Below are 19,813 nucleotides of genomic sequence, written 5' to 3'. Positions count from 1 at the left end.
GATGTTGTTTTCCTGGTTGGGAGAGAGTCTTCAGAAATGGCTCTTATCGTCATGAGGCATTTCTTTGTTAAGTCAACTAGTTTAATTGACTATAAAAATCCTTCTCACTTGGTGTATTTTCTTGTTCTTAAAATATTGATTCAGTTGTATACTATTTGGTAAGACCAACAAAAATTAACAAACATTTGAGGAAAATTGTAGGTGTATTTATCTCTTTTCTTGCCAAGAGAATACCAACCAACAATTAACTGTGTTTTGGTCTCTTGTTTCAACGTTAGCTAAACTTGAGGAAATATAAAACATGGTTTGACATGTAATCTTGACAGATGTTTTACTATTGAGTGCAGGGGTTTGTAGAGTTCCAATAACTGCCATTCTGTTCACTTGACCTCAGATTACTTACTATGCTGGTCAAGGGCAGGAACTGAGGCCTCTTTTATGTATGCTAGTCACAAGCACAGAAATCTTATTGACCATCTGTTCATTTCAAAAAACTATAGAAGTATGCCACAAGAGCATGGATTTCTGAGTTGAGGAACAGACAGGAAGTTACTTCAGACGTCCTTGCCTCTGATGCTAACCTGGCAAACGTTCCCAACTAAATCTGGGGAATTCTTCTTGCCACCTATGTTTTACAGATTACTTTGAAGTTTTTGTTTATATTTCTTGGTTTTTCTATGTTAAGCCTCCTGTGTAGTCAAGGTTTCTTTCATTTCATGGAAGTACTTCAAAATGATAAAAACAACCTGGCTGAAAGATTTTTTTTCTTTACTTTTAGTACTGCCAGGCAAATGATCCATCTGATGACAGGAAATAGCAGTAGCCTATGGAAAAGTATACCATTAGCTTGAAAACACAGGGCACGCTGGCTTTATTTAGGCAGCTTTGTGTTTTTCTGGCCCTTAACTCATGCCTTATTTTCATATCAGATAACTTATGGAAGCATGAGTAATTTCCTCTGTATTTGGCTTTTAGAAATGAGTTTACTTAGCTTCAAAGACACCTGTTGGCTCAGTCAACACCACAGATATTTTTTTAAGGATGAACTTAGAATCCCTTGGCAATCAATTAGTCAAATCAACAAATACCTCTTGACCCCAAGGTCTGTTCTCTTCTCGTCGCTCCTTAGATATTCTGTGCATATCATGGAGAGCTTTTACTGAACTGAATTTTACTTTAACTGAATAAAAGCATTTCTGTATGACTCAGAAATATATAAACAATATGGATGGTCAGAGAATCTGCTCAGAACTTCCTACGAGAGGAAATCAAGATTCTTCTGCTGATCAGGAAAACAGATGGTACTGATTGGCACTTTGACGTGACAATAGAACCTCTCCTGGCACCATGGAGCTTCTCGAATGTACCAATGAGCAATCTTTGCCAGAACCAGGGATTGCCTTTTCTTGCTCCCTCTTGGCCTCTGTTTTCATCACACGCTGTCCTTCAAATATTTGTACTATATGGTTATGCTATCAGAGACTGAGATTGAGGAAAGACGTTATATATCCTTGGATTTAATTGTGGAGAATTGCAGACTCATAAGCTTTCAGAGTTGACAGTAATTTTCTTAGAAGAAATTGAGACCCAGAAAGAAAAAGTGACTTGCTCAAAAGTACCCAGCTGCTTATACCAGCAGAACTGGGGCTAAAATCTAACCTTTAGGCCAGTATCTTTTGGGTACAGAGAGTCACATTGTCAAAGCAGAATGAAAATAGCCTTGGTAGAATAATTTTTTGTTTTCTTAAATATAAGAAATGACCTTCTATGCTTATGAAATCATTACATGTTTACTGTAGAAATTCAGGAAATACCAAAACATCTAAGAAAAATAAGATAAAATCATCAAGGTTTTTACCATCAGGTTAAATTTCTTTCCAGTCTGTTTCTCTACAGGTGCATGAACATACACACATACATACACAGTATACCAGTTGGAGTTGTGGGCAAGGAACAGAAAAAACACCCAACTTGGATTTTGAAGATAATGAGATGAAGGAACTATTTACAGATTTAAAGGAGCCAGTAAGAGATATTGGGACACTTAGGACTAGCAACAGTGGGTAGGGAGAAGAAAAAGTGTATTGGAGCTTAGGGAGAGCTGGAGCTGTGGTAGAAGAATCTTTCAGGGTAGCTTCCTTGCCCCTTGTACCTATACAGTTATGACATGGACTGCAGCAAAAACTGCCATTGAAGAGGGATACCTGACACTGCTCTGCTGTGTTTCCTGTCTTACATGCTTCTGAGTAGACTGGCTCCAAGTGTGGCCTCTGTTTGCCTTTGAACATGAATATTCAGTTGAATCTAAGAAAAATCCCCTTAATGGGCACCTCAGGGATACATTGCTGCCCAAACCATAATGCCAGAGCAGTGAGGGGAAGGGGAAGATACCCCAAACTCTTCTTCTTCCTGCGCTCCAATCTCCTAACACTCCTCCCCTCTCATTGACTAAACCTAACCACAAGGCAGAGGTCAAGGAGAAAGAGTAATTGTCCCAGCTTGCATCAGATATTCATGACAGTTTATCATTCTTGTCTCGGTGGGCATTTGGCTCTGTGCATGAAGCTGTTCTGAACATTCATATACAAAGTTTGAGTCGTACATTTTCATTTCTCTTGGATAGATTCACAGGAGTGGAACTGCTGAGTCATAGGATAGACAAGCATTTAACTTTTTTTTTTTCATTTTTATTTCTTTTTATTAAGACTAAGACAATGAAATGAATAGGAAACATTGACAGCCAGGAACATGAAGGCTTTGGCTGGTGTTTTTTTTTTTTTTTTTTAACATCTTTATTGGAGTATAATTGCTTTACAATGTTGTGTTAGTTTCTGCTGTATAACAAAGTGAATCAGCTATACGTATACGTATATCCCCATATCCCCTCCCTCTTGCGTCTCCCTCCCTATCCCACCCTCTAGGTGGTCACAGAGCACTTAGCTGATCTCCCTGTGCTATGCGGCTGCTTCCCACTAGCTATCTAATTTACATTTGGTAGTGTACATACGGCCATGCCACTCCCTCACTTCGTCCCAGCTTACCCTTCCCACTCCCCATGTCCTCAAGTCCATTCTGTACATCTGCGTCTTTATTCTTGTCCTGCCCCTAGGTTCTTCAGAACCATTTTTTTTTTTTTTTAGATTCCATATATATGTGTTAGCATATGGTATTTGTTTTTCTCTTTCTGTCTTACTTCACTCTGTATGACAGACTCTAGGTCCATCCACCTCACTACAAATAACTCAATTTTGTTCCTATTTTATGGCTGAGTAATATTCCATTGCATGTATGTGCCACATCTTCTTTATCCATTCATCTGTCAATGGACACTTCGGTTGCTTCCATGTCCTGGCTATTGTAAATAGTGCTGCAGTGAACACTGTGGTACATGACTCTTTTTGAGTTATGGTTTTCTCAGGATATATGCCCAGTAGTGGGATCGCTGGGTTGTATGGTAGTTCTAGTTTTAGTTTTTTAAAGAACTTCCATGCTGTTCTCTATAGTGGCTGTATCAATTTACATTCCCACCAACAGTGCAAGAGGGTTCCCTTTTCTCCACATCCTCTCCAACATTTATTGTCTGTAGATTTTTTTTTAATTAATTAATTAATTAATTAATTTATGGTTGTGTTGGGTTTTTCGTTTCTGTGCGAGGGCTTTCTCTAGTTGTGGCAAGCGGGGGCCACTCTTCATCGCGGTGTGCGGGCCTCTCACCGTCGCGGCCTCTCTTGTTGCGGAGCACAGGCTCCAGACGCGCAGGCTCAGCAACTGTGGATCACGGGCCTAGCTGCTCCGCGGCATGTGGGATCCTCCCAGACCAGGGCTCGAACCCGTGTCCCCTGCATTGGCAGGCGGATTCTCAACCACTGCGCCACCAGGGAAGCCCTGTAGATTTTTTGATGATGGTCATTCTGACTGGTGTGAGGTGATACCTCATTGTAGTTTTTTTTTTTTAAATTTTTTTTAAAGTATTTGTTTATTTATTTATTTATGGCTGTGTTGGGTCTTCGTTTCTGTGCGAGGGCTTTCTCTAGTTGTGGCAAGCGGGGGCCACTCTTCATCGCGGTGCGCGGGCCTCTCACTATCGCGGCCTCCCTTGTTGCGGAGCACAGGCTCCAGACGCGCAGGCTCAGTAATTGTGGCTCACGGGCCCAGCTGCTCCGCGGCATGTGGGATCTTCCCAGACCAGGGCTCGAACCCGTGTCCCCTGCACTGGCAGGAGGATTCTCAACCACTGCGCCACCAGGGAAGCCCCTCGTTGTAGTTTTGATTTGCATTTCTCTAATGATTAGTGATGTTGAGCATCCTTTCATGTGTTTGTTGGCCATCTGTATATCTTCTTTGGAGAAATGTCTATTTAAGTCTTCTGCCCATTTTTGGATTGGGTTGTTTGTTTTTTTTGATATTGAGCTACATGAACAAACATTTAACTTTTTAAGAAACTGTCAAACAGTTTTCCAAAGTGGTTGTGCCATTGTATACTGACACCAACAACGTGTGAGAGTTTGCTGGTTCCATACTTCTCCAACGTTTAGTTTTAACAAACATTTTCATGTGGGTCATTCTAGCGGCTAGTGATACCTCATTGGGATTTTAGTTTGCATTTCCCTGATGACTTGATGTTGAGGACTTTTTCATGTGCTTATTTATCACTTATGTTATCTTCTTTTATAACATATCTGTTCAAGTCATTTTAGAACTGGATTTTTAAATATTATTGACTCTTAGTGAACTAAGTGAACTGTGTGAGTTCCTTGTATATACTGGATACAAGTCCTGTGTCAGATTTGTGTGTTATATTTTTCTCTCTGTCTGTGGCTTTTCTATTTTCTTAGTGGTGGCTTTGGATAAGTAAAATTTAAAAATATTGATGAAGTCTGGTTTACAAATTTTTTCTTTCTGTTTTTCTTTTTTTTGCCTAGCCAACAATTTAAAAAAACATAGTTGTGGATTATTTAAAATGTTCTTTTCTTAAAAAAAAGATTGCTATTTAAAAATGAAATACAATTTGAGTGTTTTTCAGGTCACTATATTCCATAGACTGAATGTGTGCTTACCAAATTCATATATTGGAATCTAATCCCCAGTGTGATTGTGTTTGGAGGGGAGGTCTTTGGGAGTAATTTGGTCATGGGGATGGTGCCCTCGTAAATGGGTTAAATGCCCTTATAAAAGAGACCCAAAGAGCTTCTTTGTCCTTTTCATTATGTGAGGACACAGCCAGAAGATGGCCATTTAGGAACTAGGAAGCAGGCCTTCACTAGATACAGAATCAGCCTGAACCTTGATCTTGGACTTCCAAGCCTTCAGAACTGTCAGAAATACATGTCTGTTGTTTATAAGCCACCCAGTCTGTGGTATTCTGTAATAGCAGCTCAAACAGACTGAGATAATGTGTATCCTACTTCAAAGTGGGCCATAAAATACTGGATGCTTAGAGCTGCAAGGAGACCTTGATACCATCTCTTCCAAACTCCTCCCTAACATTAGGTTTCCTTCTTAAAGATATTGCCAATCATAATTCACCCTCTGGATGCTTCTAGAGATTGAGAGCTACCAGAAGTGAGTCCCCTTTTGGGGAAAATAAGATGTAAAAGAGTCACTTCTTGAAACTGAGATACTCTTTTAATAGTCTCCTCAGTAGAATTTTATACAATATAATTTCATTGGTGTGATCACTGAGAACCAAAATTACAGTCTACTGGCCAGTGCTTATCCAGCTTCAGGATTGTAGTTTGTGTTGGGATACAGGGTGGGACCAGTCCGGGTCCATGTCTGGGCCGTGACAGTGTGGTAAGTGCAGTGAGGGAACATGCGGCATGACTGCAGAATAATTGCCCTTCCTGGGTATGTCAAGGAATATTTTATAGTGAAAACGTGTTTGTGCTGAGCTCAAAAAGAGTAGGAGTCTCTATGAGGAGTTGGAAGGAGGGGGCACAGAGGTTGGAGAACTAGCAGTGGTGAATATTGCCGAGGCTTTGGATCAGAGACCCAAGGAATGGGAGATGAGCCTGAAGGGCCGGGAAGGGGTGAGAACTTTGCACTTTAAGTTGATTGTTCTCAAATTTTCGAGCAGCTGTGGTTCAGGTGGTCAGTCCTCAGTCCTTATCTATTGAGTCAGAGTCTCCAGGGTGGAGGCTGGGCCTTTGAATATTTTCACAGACTCTGTGTGTGAGACTGAAGCCCACTGGAGTTTGAAAACTACTAGTTGAAGTGAATGATGAAGCAGTGAGAAAGAGAGAAAGGCCTTGATTAAAGAGGTATTAAAAGTGAAACGGTGACTATTCTTGATCAACTCTATGTAAGGAATGAGAATGTGGGAGGATTCTGCTTAAGCAACTTAAAAATGTCATTTATACCAGTTACCTCATGGCAACACAGAGTAGGAAATCTGTGGAGGAAATGTAGGAAGTTTAGTTATAGATACAGGGCCAGCTTACTGTCAAGAAATACCCATTTAAATCACCTAGAAATGATACTAACTTTGGGAGGATATGGTTTTGTCAATTCAAATATTGCTGATAATAATGAGATGCTTTCCTTATATAGTGCTTATTCTTTTCAAAGGACATATTCAGCTCATATTTGTTTGTTTTTTTTAAATTAATTAATTAATTTGGCTGCGTTGGGTCTCCGTTGCTGCATGCAGGCTTTCTCTAGTTGCAGCGAGCGGGGGCTACTCTTCGTTGTGGTGCGCGGGCTTCTCATTGCGGTGGCTTCTCTTGTTGTGGAGCACAGGCTCTAGGCGTGCGGGCTTCAGTAGTTGTGGCACGTAGGCTCAGTAGTTGTGGCTCACGGGCTTAGTTGCTCCACGGCATGTGAGACCTTCCCAGACCAGGGCTCGAACCTGTGTGCCCTGCATTGGCAGGCGGATTCTTAACCACTGCGCCACCAGGGGAGTCCCTCATATTTGTTAGGTACTAAGATTTGCTGCATGCCTGCAATGTACTGTGATGACTTTTGGGCTAGATATTATTATTATCATTTTGCAGATGATGAAACTGAAGTTCAGAGAGGTTCATTGATTCCCCTAAGGCCATCTCAGTCAGGAACCAGGTAGAGCCAGGGTTCAAAACTCCTGACTTTGCCAAGCTCATTTCTCTTTTCACTGTTACATAGCTGCCTCTCATAACATAGATGGACATTTTTTTTTTTAATTTATGTATGATGAACTTGAAGTCCAGAAAAACTGATTTGCCCAAGATTCCAAGCTGATAAGCACAGAGCAGGGATCAGAGCCGAGGTCCCTGCTTCCTGGCCACTGCTCTTTTCACTCTAACTTCCTGCTTTCCAGGTGATTGAGTTTATTTCCTTAATTGTTTAGTATAGTTGGACCTTTCCTCCCTCAAGTAGGAAGAGTTTAGAGAATTATAAATATTGAAGGGAAGAAATACTGTTTGAGAAGCAAAGCCAACATTCAGGGCTCAGTTGCTCTGAAACAATGTGTGATGGTACAGTTTCAGCCTGTGCATGAAATTTTTTTTGTTTTTAATTAGGAACCTGACCTTAATGGTGATGATAGAAACACAGAAGTAACTCCAGGAGAAAAGGTACTTCGGAATACCAAAGAGCAACGGGATCAGCAGAATCGGTTGAGAGAGATAGATGAAAAGCTAAGAAAGATGAAGGAAAATGTGGTAAATCTTTTTTTATTTAAAGTAACCAGTGATTGCGTTAAAAATGTTCCAGTTTTCTTTGACTGATTTATGACTGTTTTTATGTGTTACCTCAGGCAAGAAAGCTAACATGGGTACTTGTCAGTAAAGATTTGAATAAAGGCTAAAAGTAGAACTCATAGAACTTAAAGTAGTATTATAATTAATTTATATGACATAATAAACCTGTGAAAGGTGATCTGAAGTCAGAATAATCATCCATATGCCTAATATTCTGTGTCTGAAAGACATATGTTCTTTGTTTGTGTGGAAAAATTTGGTAGTTATTCTCTATAAAATCATCTTTATATGTTGGTCTTAAAGCTTAAATACTCCCATTTTTGGTTCATAATTCATAATATATTATTACTCAATATTAATACATTCTAAATCCATCTTGAGCCTATTTCATGTTTTAATTGCTTGCCATTTAAAGACGTATTATTGCTGATGAGAGAAAACTCTCAAATCAACTAAATTGTGAGCTGGTTGATATTCTGAACCTATTAGAAATGCTCTATAATATTATGATTTTCCAGCTACCCAGAGAATGTTTCTAGATTTTGGCTACATGTTTAATTTTGGCGTTTACCTAAAATTAAACATGATGAGGCTGACCTTGTGATTCTCCCTACATCCTCTCTCCTTGGGCTGGTCTTATCATAAGTGCAGTCCCTACTTTCTGTCTCCTACTAAATCCTGTTCTCTTGCGTGATCTTCAGGCCTCATGAAGTTTTAACCAGTACTTCTGATTTGTGGCCATATCTTACCACTGTTCCTTATGACTCTTTGAAAAGCTTTTCTTTCTTGTCCCTACTTGTATCCCCCTTCTCTCAGCATTGTCACCTCCTGTCCAGCTGCTTATAACCTGGTCACTCTCTCCTCTCATTATTCCATTTTATATGCTGCCCCATGAGAGTTAGCATCAGGTAAGTGCTTTTGATTAAATTCTGGTCTCCTCAGAGCTCTCTACAAGTGTCCATCATTCCTGACTGAGGTTCTTCACCCCTCATGGTCACGTCCAGCTGAATTGCTCTTCCCATTTGCCAGCCACGGACAGCAGCACTGACTCGGACCTAAAGGGTATCTAGATCTACCTAATGAGAGTCAGGCAACAGATCTAGAGGGAATAAATGCATGGTGCTTCTCTTTATCATTCATTTTTGCTTACTTTTCATGGGAAATTTAATGGAATTCTATTTCAGGGAGACCTCTATTCTTATTTTCTCAGGGTTTTTTTTTTTTTTTTTTTCCTCCTTGAGTTTGATGATATGGGGAAGAAGTAAAAGAAGTAGGAATGGATAGGAAGTGCATAGGGGTTCTTTGCACTTGGCCACTGGTTGTGGGGTGGTTGATGAGGCATTGAAAACTTGATGTGGTAAATAAAATGTTTGTAGTTTGACTGGTTTTGAAAACTGTTGGCACTTCTCATCCCAAACCTACCAATCCCAGGTAGGCAAAGCCTGTCATTCTCCATAATTCAGTTCTCCTGATTTCTGATCATTTGTCCTATGCCTTGGACATGTATCCATTCTTTTCTACCGTGTCTCTATAAATTATTTAATTTTTGACTCAAAAGCTGGGTCCTTTAGACAATCTTACATTTTATTCCAGTGTCATATGATGGTTGGCTAGACTTAAAGAGATATGATAAATATCAAGAGTTGGTTGTTGTCTAAGTGGAAAAGAATAATATAAATACAGAAGAGCAAAAAAAAAAAAAAGTAGAGAAGATCAATTATTGTGTATCTACTATGTGCCAGGCACTGTTGCAAATAGTTTACAATTTATTGACTTACCTAATCTTTACAACCACTCTGTGAGGTAAACACTACTATCCTCATTTTATGCATGAGGAGATGGAGACACAGAGAGGTTGAGTAACGTCCTCAGGGTTGCAGAGCTAGTGAGAGGAAGAGATAGGGGTTAAATGATTAGCTTTTAACAACCATGCTATACTGCCTTTCTGGTACTTACTAGCTTTTCTTTTCTGATTAATATTGTCTTTTCGTTAAAGTGTGGTAAATTTGTTATAACCAGTAATATTCATTGGCAAATGTTTGGAATCCCTTGTATAAATGATAATTCCACATTTTTGTGTGTCAACACTTTCAGAAACTGGTATCTGGTAGATACAGGCCCATGAGTAATGATCTGTGTTGTCTTTATGTTTTAATTGCTTATTGTTTCATAATGGCCTATGGAATAGACTGTGTACTGTGTGTGTGCTTTTGAGGGACGATCCTGTGTCTGCTTCAAACTCTGTAAAGCCCTTTGTACCTCCTAGAATTCTAGGTACTTTGTGGATGGGAAATCTGGAGACCCCAGTCTGTGTTTCAGTGGTGTCAGTAGCCTGCTCTGTTACCTTGAATAAGTCACTCAGTCTCTTAGACACTTAGTTTTATAACTTTAAAATCAAGGGAGTGAGGCTAGATGACCTCTGTCCTTTTGCTTGTGATTCTTGGCGTACTTATTTTTGGTGAGAGATGGTGTTACTTATAGTATCTAAGGCTCCCTTTGTGTGCTTCCTAAATATTTAGTATTCATTGGTTTAAATCTTCTGTTGAAAGTTACTTTTGGAAATTTAGTAACACTTTTCAGGAGAATATGACATTGTCTTTTATATATATAGAAAAGTTAGCCTGTTGCCTACAGACCAAAGACTATGTTTTCTGAATGATATAGCTTCTAGAAATGGCTAATTTTGTCTTATTCTCCCTATTGCAGTGGAACATTGTTTCCAGATCAATGATTTGGGTGAAAGAAGTAATCTGTGACCATTGAATTGGTGATTAAAGGATCAAATCTAAATACAACTACTCTTAGGGGTAGAAGGAGGAAAGAGTGAGCTAAGGGGCAATGCAGGAGCCCTGTGGGGTGCTCCTGGCGCCACCTGGATCCCAGGATTGATTTGTGAGTAAAAGCTGCAAAAGTGACTTAATCCTATGTTTCTGATGGTAGCCTGAGGCTGCAGATGCACATTTGCATTGGTCAAGATTGGTGGAGGAAGTGGGATTCGATTTAATCTGGAGGTGGTGATGGTATTGGTATCAGTGGATCCTGCTTTTAGGAGCTAGGGGAAGTAGGCACAATGAAATGCGGGTGAGGCTCAAAATATACTATGAAATTCAGTGGGCAGGCAGGGGCCTGAGCACCAGCTGCATAAGTAGAGGCAAAATGAGTAATGGCTACCAGAAGCAGCATATGTGAAACAAATCTTTTGGATTCACTCAGAATGAGTCAGCACTATAATGTAGCTGCTGTGCTACACATGAAGGAAGAGGTGAGCAAAGCTGATCATACTTGGATAGTAGAGGGACAAGGATAAAGAAGATATGAAAACCAGCTCATGTGAAGGGTTGTTGAGGAGGCTGAGTGTGTTTATTCAGCCTGGTGAAGAAAAGACATGCGTGTGTGTATGTGTGAGTGTGTGTGTGTGTATGTGTGTGTGTGCTGTGGGGAGGGAGGGGATGGATGGTTTGGTAGAAAAATCACTCATGAAAACTTCCCGAAGAGATTTGAAGGACTAACATTTGAAGTATTATTTTTATTCTTTATAGTATAGGGGAAAAAGCATGGTGATTAGGAAGCCACAAAGCAACAGATTTCTGCTAAATACTAAGGAAGAAAGTTAGAATGATCCCAGTGGGAGTGATCTTTCAGGGGCAAGGATTTCACATTAGGCTGGAGTGACACTTGCTAGGTAGCTGTAGGGAGGGTTTAAGTATTAAGTCCCATTCCTGGGCACATATCTGGAAAAGATGAAAACTCTAATTTGAAAAGATACATGCACCCCAAAGTTCATAGCACACTATTTACAATAGCCAAGACATGGAAGCAGCTTAAATGTCCATCAACAGACGAATAGGTAAAGAAGATGCAGTACATATATACAATGGAATATTACTCAGCTGTTAAAAAGAATGAAATAATGCCATTTGGAACAATATGGATGGACCTAGAGATTATCATCCTAAATAAGTATTAGTCAGAAGTAATATTAGTTAATATTAATTCATAATATTAGTAATTAAGAAGTATTAGTCTGAAGTAAGTCAGACGGAGAAAGACAAATATCATATGATATTACTTACATGTGGAATCTAAAAAATGATACAAAGGAACTTATTTACAAAACAGAGCTAGACTCACAGACAGAGAAAACAAACTATGGGGAAAGGGAGGGGGGAGGGAGGTATAAATCAGGAGTTTGGGATTAACGTATACACACTACTATATATAAAACAGATAAACAACAAGGACCTACTGTATAGCACAGGGAACTATATTCAATATCTTGTAATAAGCTATAATGTAAAAGAGTCTGAAAAAGAATATATATATATATATGAATCATTTTGTTGTATACCTGAAACTAACACAACATTGTAAACCAACTATACTCCAATAAAAAAAAAAAAAGAGGCTGGATGGTAGGTCAGTTTCTCCAGCACAAGTAGGCAGCTTGTGTATGGTGAGCATGTGAAGGTGCTGTGCTTTGAGCTGTTTTTCACATGTTGGGGGAGGATTTGTGCTGAGCCATTCACCTCTCACCTAGTTGGTTCCCACGGGGTTAGGAGTATTGGCTTTGACCATGATCTGTCAGGCTAACTACTTGTGTGGAGATAATTTGAGATAATAGAATTAGGAGAAAATGGAAGTAGCCATATTCATAGAGTAGGTAACAAACCCCACAAATACCCTCTCCATCATCTGCCATACAGCACCCTCTGGTACCTCTAATCCCATCTAGCTCTGAGAGTCACTTTCCCTTGTTTTGGTGCTCTATAGGCTTCTCTGCCCACTCAGTCTTCTAACCCCACTCTGCTTTTTATTACCTCCCTGGGTTATAGTTCCGTTATGTAAGCTTCTATACATGAGGCATAGTGGTTAAGAGCCAAACTGCTTGGGTTTGAATCTCAACTCTGTACTTACTATCTGTGTGACCTTGGGCAGGTCTCCTGACCTCTCTGTGCTTCAGTTCCTAGATCTGAAAAATGGGGAGAGTTGTAATTAATACCTACCTCATAGGCTGATATGAAGATTAAATTGGTTAACATACATAAAGTGTTTTGAACAGGGTCTGACACATTTTAAGTGCTATGTAAATTGCACTTAAATTGTTATTATTGTTGTTATTAACTTTATTAATATGGCATTTACATAAGCTTGTTTCTATGATAAGGAAGGGGAAGGGTATAGTATAGAGGATGAAATTGAAGACAGAGGGATAAGCCTTGGAGAAGAATCAAGATGCCCTTTTCCTGACTCAGGATGAAAGAAAGGAAGGATGGCCTAGAGGGGCAGGTTCAGAGATGAAGAGAAGGTGAGAGAGGTCATGCCTGAATGTTCTCTATTTACTCTGTAAATTAGAGGTCAAGCCATATGATCAGAATGAGAGGTAGAGTGGGGATGGGGCCTTGAAGCAGGGTAGGAAAGGACGGGAATAGACCTTGTGAGGGTGAGAAAGAAACAGTGGTAAACAGTAAAGACCTCCCAGCTGAGGCTGGAAACCCCTGCTATAAAATGGTGCCAGCCAATAAGGCTTGGTGTCTTCTCTGACGGCCCTCAGCAGTCCACGAAAAATGGAGAAAATGGGTTGTGAGTTGAGGCAGGGATGAGAAGAAGTTGGATGATTGCAGTGGAAGATCAAAGAGGCAAGGGAATTGGTGGTACGTATGAGACCATAACTAAAATTAAAAAAAGAACAAATGTGATATGTATACCCCAGATAGCAGCTGGGACCCCTTTGCCCTTCTTTGACCTGGTTTCATAACATATATACCATAATAGAATCCCATACTGCCATCAAAAGAATGAGGTAGGTGTGTGTAACTTGGAAAGATGTCTGTAATATCATATTAAGGAAAAAGTGCCTTTTGCATAAGACAATGATCAGTATTACACCATTTTTATAAACAAAAAAAGTCATAGAAAAATCCTGGAACATATGTACCAAATGCTTAAGAGTGCTTACTTTTAGTGGGGATAGGATGGATGGGGAGGTGAAAAAGGAAATTCACTTTTTATAACATACTCTATTTAAAGGGAAAAGTGTGTTGGGATTATGGGTGATTTTTATATTATTTCTCATACTTTATCTTCTAACTTTCAGTAATATACATGTATTGCATTTGTAAACAGAATTAATGTTTAAAAATATAGAATGCATTGATGCATACAAAAGATTGCTACTTATTGTCTCTCAGTAAGTGGTGTTTATGCATTTAGAAAAATAGAGTGGGTCATCACAAGGAATAATGTTCAGCTTCACCAGACCAGTGATTAAAATTCATATTCAAGCAACGTTTAGGCACTATGTACATTTACCAGACCAGCAAAACCAATGATAAATGTGATATAATTATATGTTAGTAGGAGAGGTGCGGACAGTGATATGTGAACATTATTGGTAGCTCTTTAAATTGGTTATCTTTCCCTCTGGAAAGCAACTGGTCAATTGTTATAGTAACAGCTCTTACGCTTTTTATATTTTTGACCTGCTTAATTCCAAAGAATATTTTAGGAATATTTCCAAAGAAATAACACCCAAGCAAAACCAAACCAAACCAAACCAAGCCAAACAAGAAACAACTTAAATGCTCTCAAATAGAATGTCAAAGCATTTATAGCATCTTAACCCATTTAATACTATGATGGGATAATAAAAATGACAAGTATATGAATTTTGTCAAGAAAGGACTTTTAATTGGGAATGAGTGATACAAAACATAAAAATAAAAATTCTAGATAGATTCTAAGTATCAACTATAACTATGTAATGTATTTATGTATATATACTGACAACAACCTGAAGGGAAATAGAATATGTATTAATAGCTTAGCTTTATTTTTCTACTTTCTATTAAAATTCCTTTATTCCTAAAGAAAGGGGAGTCATAATTGAGGCAATTCTATTATTTCCTTGTTTTATTTATACACATTTTAATCCTTTAGTGTAATGATGAACTTTTTGGGTAATGTAAAGAAATAATAATTCATGTTTGGTCTAATTGTTCTGAGGTATTGAGTATTCCATTGCGATAATAAAACTAAGGGAATTTTTGAAAAAACAAATAACATCTTTAACTTCTAGGATTAGGTTAAAATGCCATTAATGAAGTTGCATAATAATTCTAGCTTTCACAAATCAAAAGAATTCAATTTTAGTTTTTGCATTTTCCAAGAAAGAATCGTCAATATGATCTATCTCATTGACTCCTTTAATGATAAAATATTCTCAAAGATGTTTTGTTAGTATTGGTGGGAAAAGCTTTCCACGGTTCCATTCATTCTAAATGCGCTGACCGTACTTTTTAGGTCTTTATCGATTCTCTTCTCTCTTTTTGATTCTCTGTTTGAACTTAATTCATTTTTTTCATCATTTGAAGTCTCTACTATTTCTTTCTACATTCTTTCCCTTTTCGGTTTCCTGGAAACCACTGAGCTTGGCCTTGTTTGGTGAACTGCATTGTCATGATTGCATCAAAATGTTTAGCACTCGAAGCCTGTTGCTGAGCATTGTGGATAAGAATGTGGTTCACAAAGGATGATAAATCCTTGTGTTCTGATTCTTATTTTGACATGCTCTTGCCATTTAACCTAGTATAAGAATACATGCACCCCAATCAGAAGACTGGAGGGTTTCTTCTGCTCAGTGAATGGATGGAGGGTCTACCTTCAATTGCTAAACATGCCATAGAATTGGAATTATAGAATGTGAGAGCTGAAGGGGCCTTAGAGGTCACGTGAGCCAGTTCCATGGATCAGAAACCAAAGTCTTGAACAGCTAAATGATTTTTCAAGGACTCACAATTAGTTATTGATAGACTTGGGCCAATCCCCAATTCTTTTGACACTTCAACCTGTGGATGTTTCATTAAATCCAACCTCTCTAGGTCACACCTGTATAGTTCAGCCAATTTTCAGCTAAGATTTGGGGCTACTCACAAATGTGGGCTTTATTCTAAAACTGTTAAGCTGTTACTAACTGTTATACATCTTTTCCAAATTCAACAGAACTCCAAACAAACCTGACATGTTTGTGGTTAAACTGGAAGACTAACTAGTATCCTTTAGTTTTCACACATTAACTAAGGCCTGAGTTGGAAAAGTAATTGTACTCTTTCTTTGGTGCCATTGTTCAGAACTGTAGGAGTTGTTTCATCTTATTTTTTCATTTGTAACAGCTTTTAGGAAGCTGGATAAAATAACATTGACACCTAAAATTGGTATTTTTTTATAGAGTATACAAAGACCTCTTTGTTTTGCTTCTGTAGGTGATGGCAGGTGTGTGCAATAATGATGAAAAATATTTGGTTGTGAAATTTTGAGAGTGAGATTTACACATTGATAGGTAAACAGACCTTACAAAATTTGTTCTCTTAGTCATAGGCAAAGAAACACATTTTGAAACAAGTAAGTAGAACATTAAAATTTCACATGTATGTATATATATGTAGAATTTGATGCAGAAATTTGACAAAACTTCTTGCAACTGAATAGTATCATTTAATGGTTGAGAAACAGCCTGTAGCAGTTACAGGCACATGGCTGGTGTTCAGGAGTTATTGTGGAATGAATAAAGGAGCCAGTAACCTTTTAAAAGTTATTGGTTACATGTGACATTTGAATATAGTGTAGGATAAATTGAAAACATAGCTAGCTATAGTGCTTTGGAAATAAGATGTTAAGGATAATTAGATGTTTTTTCATTGACTTATTTTGTTTCCACTATCATTTTTAATCCATTTATAAAATATGTTGGTAGATTTCAGTTTTAAATCCAATTTGGAACAAAAGGAGATATAAATATACCTTGTATTCTGCTTACACAATAAAAATGCTTTTATGAGTATTAAGGATATTTTCTTCTGGATTATGATTCTTCACATGTATTATGATAATGCGGACCTGATATTGTTATAGCCTGCGGTATTGGGCTGTTTCTGAATGATAATGTGCCATATCTTGAAAGTCATCTTCAAAATGAAAATTTTGATGGCAATTTTGTTTCATAATACTACTTGTTTTTCCTTAAAGCTTTATTGTTGAGCAGAGGCTCTAGAAATATGTATTAAAGCTAGTTAGATTTTAGCATAACTCAAATTTTGCTCTTTGAATTGATTTTCAGAGTTCATTGGTTGAGGCCATGTGCCATGGATGTGATTACCTGGAACAAGTGCATGGACATGCTTCAAGAAATAAGCAAATAATAGCACATTGAAGAATATAATTAATATAATTTTATAAAGTAAAAGAAGTATTATAAAAAATTATAATGCATATACATAAAACACATTTAACCATTATAGCATTTATCAACATAAAATTAGAATGCATAGATAAAAATTATGACAGTTTTAGAGGTTGAAATTCAGCCTATTATTTGGATGTTAACATGGGGTAGGAATACTGTTTAATTTCTTTTTCAACACCTAAGGTCATTGTTAGCATCATTCTTTTAGTATATTAAATTCTTGAATGATTCTTTCCCAGTGGAAGTGTTAGTTATTAATATTCATATGTAGTCTTTAATCCTTTTATTACCTCTTCAACCAGCTACAGCCAGTTTTTTTTAACTAGACCTTCAGATCCTAGATCTACTTCTGGTTACCATCTCAGGCTCCCTCTGCCCAAAGCAGGGATTATCTAAAGCAGTGATATCAGCGTAGATGGTCAGAGAACTGTTTGTTACCGGTGGCGTAAGGAAATGTGACCAAAATGCAAATCCATACACTCTACTTCATCAAGAAAAGCTTGCTTAATGATGTGGCTGATTTAAATTCTGGCACGGCTCTTTATCTCATAGCAGACCAGTAACAATCAGTTTGAGGCCTGGCATTGCCAGCAGGCCACTCTTGGAGGAGCACTGAGTGCGGGTCCATTCCTCACCTCTGCTGGTGAGGCCAGAGTGACTCATGTCAGGTTGGGGACCAGACCACATTCATTGTGTGGAACTGGGGCCAGAGTGGGACCAGTTGGGCCATGTGGAACATGGCCATGGAAGGAAGTTGAAAAAGCTGAAACAAAATGAAAAATACTACCTGGAATTATGAACTATATAAAGTTTCATACTTAGAAATAAGAGAAAACAGTGGCCTTGCAGCCAGCCCTTGTGCCAGGTCTCTAAGTAGGTGGGTTCTACTTCTAGCTATAGGGCCAACTAGAGTTTAGAGAAACTTCTCTTGGTAAGGAAAACCTAAATAGGCTGGATAAAATGTGTTTTTTGAAAAGTAATTTTTAAAGCATGGCTGAGCTGGCAGAAACATAAGGGAATCTCTTGGAGGACAGAGATGAAAAGGCAGTATGAATCAGGAGGTGTAAGTAGCCACTGGAGCCAGCTTTTGTCCCTGAGGTATCTAATGATCTCCAGTGGCCCCAAGCCTGGGTTTTAACAGGCCGTGTGTAGGGGGCTCAGGCGATAGAGCCTGAGGCTGAGGAGTTGGCAACCATATGATTAAAACCTCAGTGGATGAGGAAAAACCTGCTCTGGAGAGGGAGTGGTAGAAACCTTGTGCTCTCATGTATGTATGTATGTATGTATATGTGTGTATATGTGTATCTATGTTCCTATGTATGCATTTATGTAAATATGTGTATGTCTATCTATCTATGTATCTATCTATCTATCTCTGCTTTGGTTGTGGGTGAAATGGGAAAAACAGTCTCCCATGAGAATTTCTAACTACAAGTCTGCATGAGGTAGGTTTTGGGTTTGAATTCACACTCCTTGCAGAGCCTGAGAACCCCCAAGTTGAATGTTTAGTTGAACGTGGTCTTAGAGAACTTAGAGTACTCCTGACTCCTGATAGAAGGAAAGGGAAAACTCTTCTAGAAGAACACAATTTAAATCCTTATAGAATTCCCACAAATAAAGTTTAAGGACCATGAATTCACAGTAAAGATCCCCTTTCCCCCTCAAAACAACCATAAGAAAATAAGCCACCATAAGAAAGAGTTAATAGAAAAAACACACTGCAGAATCAGTTCCACATAGACTGCAGTTTGGAACAGTACATTTCAGAGTGTAAAATAAGTCTGCCTAATGTATTTAAAGAAATCAAAGGGGCTTTTGAGATTTGAAATGGAACCAATTAGAACTCATAGAAATCAAAATATAATGAAAGTGGAAATTCTTGGAATTAGACCTTCCTTGATCTCTGCACAGGATCCTGGAACTTACACTTATTTTCCCCACATCTTTCTGTAACTTTTCTAAATCTTTGCATCATCCTTCTAGTGAGAACACCAGTATTTTCAAATCAGCCAGAGAAAAGTTATGTAGCTTTTCTAGAATAGCACATCAGTCTCTGAACTCCAGGGCAGAAGAAGGAAAAAGGTATATTATAATCACACACAACCTACATTTGTAAGAATACACCACTGTTATTTTTTTTTCCCCAGTAAAATGGATTTTTTCCAATTGCTTATCTGCCTTTCTTACTGCCTCTCTTAGCTTTAGCTTTTACAGTGTTAGCTCTTTATACTCGAACTTTTTACATTGAACAGTTTTAATTGGAACATGCACCAGATTTAATAAAGAAAAGAACTCCCTGATTCATTAAAACATTTAAAAATAGACTTTATTTTTCAGGACAGTTTTAGGTTTACAGAAAATTGTGCAGAAAGTGTACTCATATACCCACTCACAGTTTTCCCTTTTACTATCATCTGGCTTTCGTGTGGTACATTTACTACAACTGATGAACAAATATCGATGCATTATTAATGTTCATATTTTACATTAGGGTTCATGCTTTGTGTTGTACAGTCTATAGATTTTTTTTTTTATAAACTTATTTATTTTTGGCTGCATTGGGTCTTTGTTGCTGTGCATGGGCTTTCTCTAGTTGCGGAGAGCCGGGGCTACTCTTTGTTGTGGTGCGCGGGCTTTTCATTGCAGTGGCTTCTCTTGTTGTGGAGCACAGGCTCTAGGCGCGCAGGCTTCAGTAGTTGTGGCACACGGGCTCAGTAGTTGTGGCTCATGGGCTCTAGAGAACAGGCTCAGTAGTTGTGGCGCACGGGCCTCGTTGCTCCGCGGCATGTGGGATCTTCCCGGACCAGGGATTGAACCCGTGTCCCCTGCATTGGCAGGCAGATTCTTAACCACTGTGCCACTAGGGAAGTCCCTAGATTTTTTAAAAAGATTTTTTGAT

The 19,813-nt window shown here is 38.4% G+C and overlaps 1 protein-coding gene across 9 annotated transcripts in view; it reads left to right on the top strand.

Annotated features, from left to right (window-relative positions):
• The window catches only part of FSIP1 (fibrous sheath interacting protein 1), a 218,989-nt gene that overhangs the window by 81,591 nt on the left and 117,585 nt on the right, over nt 1-19,813 (top strand). For 8 of the 9 annotated variants that reach the window (XR_014242519.1, XM_082384980.1, XM_082384979.1 and 5 more), the window contains one exon: nt 7,497-7,637. The exons of the other annotated variant lie outside the window; for it this stretch is intronic. Coding sequence is in view for 7 of the 8 variants with exons in the window: in XM_082384980.1 (XP_082241106.1) it covers nt 7,497-7,637 (141 nt within the window). In the remaining variant the exon portion in view is untranslated. The remainder of the gene's footprint in view (nt 1-7,496; nt 7,638-19,813) is intronic. 9 annotated transcript variants of the gene reach the window in all.

The sequence above is a fragment of the Balaenoptera borealis genome (assembly GCF_965194805.1).
Source record: "Balaenoptera borealis genome assembly, chromosome: 3".
In the NCBI taxonomy this organism is placed as follows: domain Eukaryota; kingdom Metazoa; phylum Chordata; class Mammalia; order Artiodactyla; family Balaenopteridae; genus Balaenoptera; species Balaenoptera borealis.
Note: the sequence above shows the minus strand (reverse complement) of the source record. Positions and strands in the feature narration are given on the sequence as shown.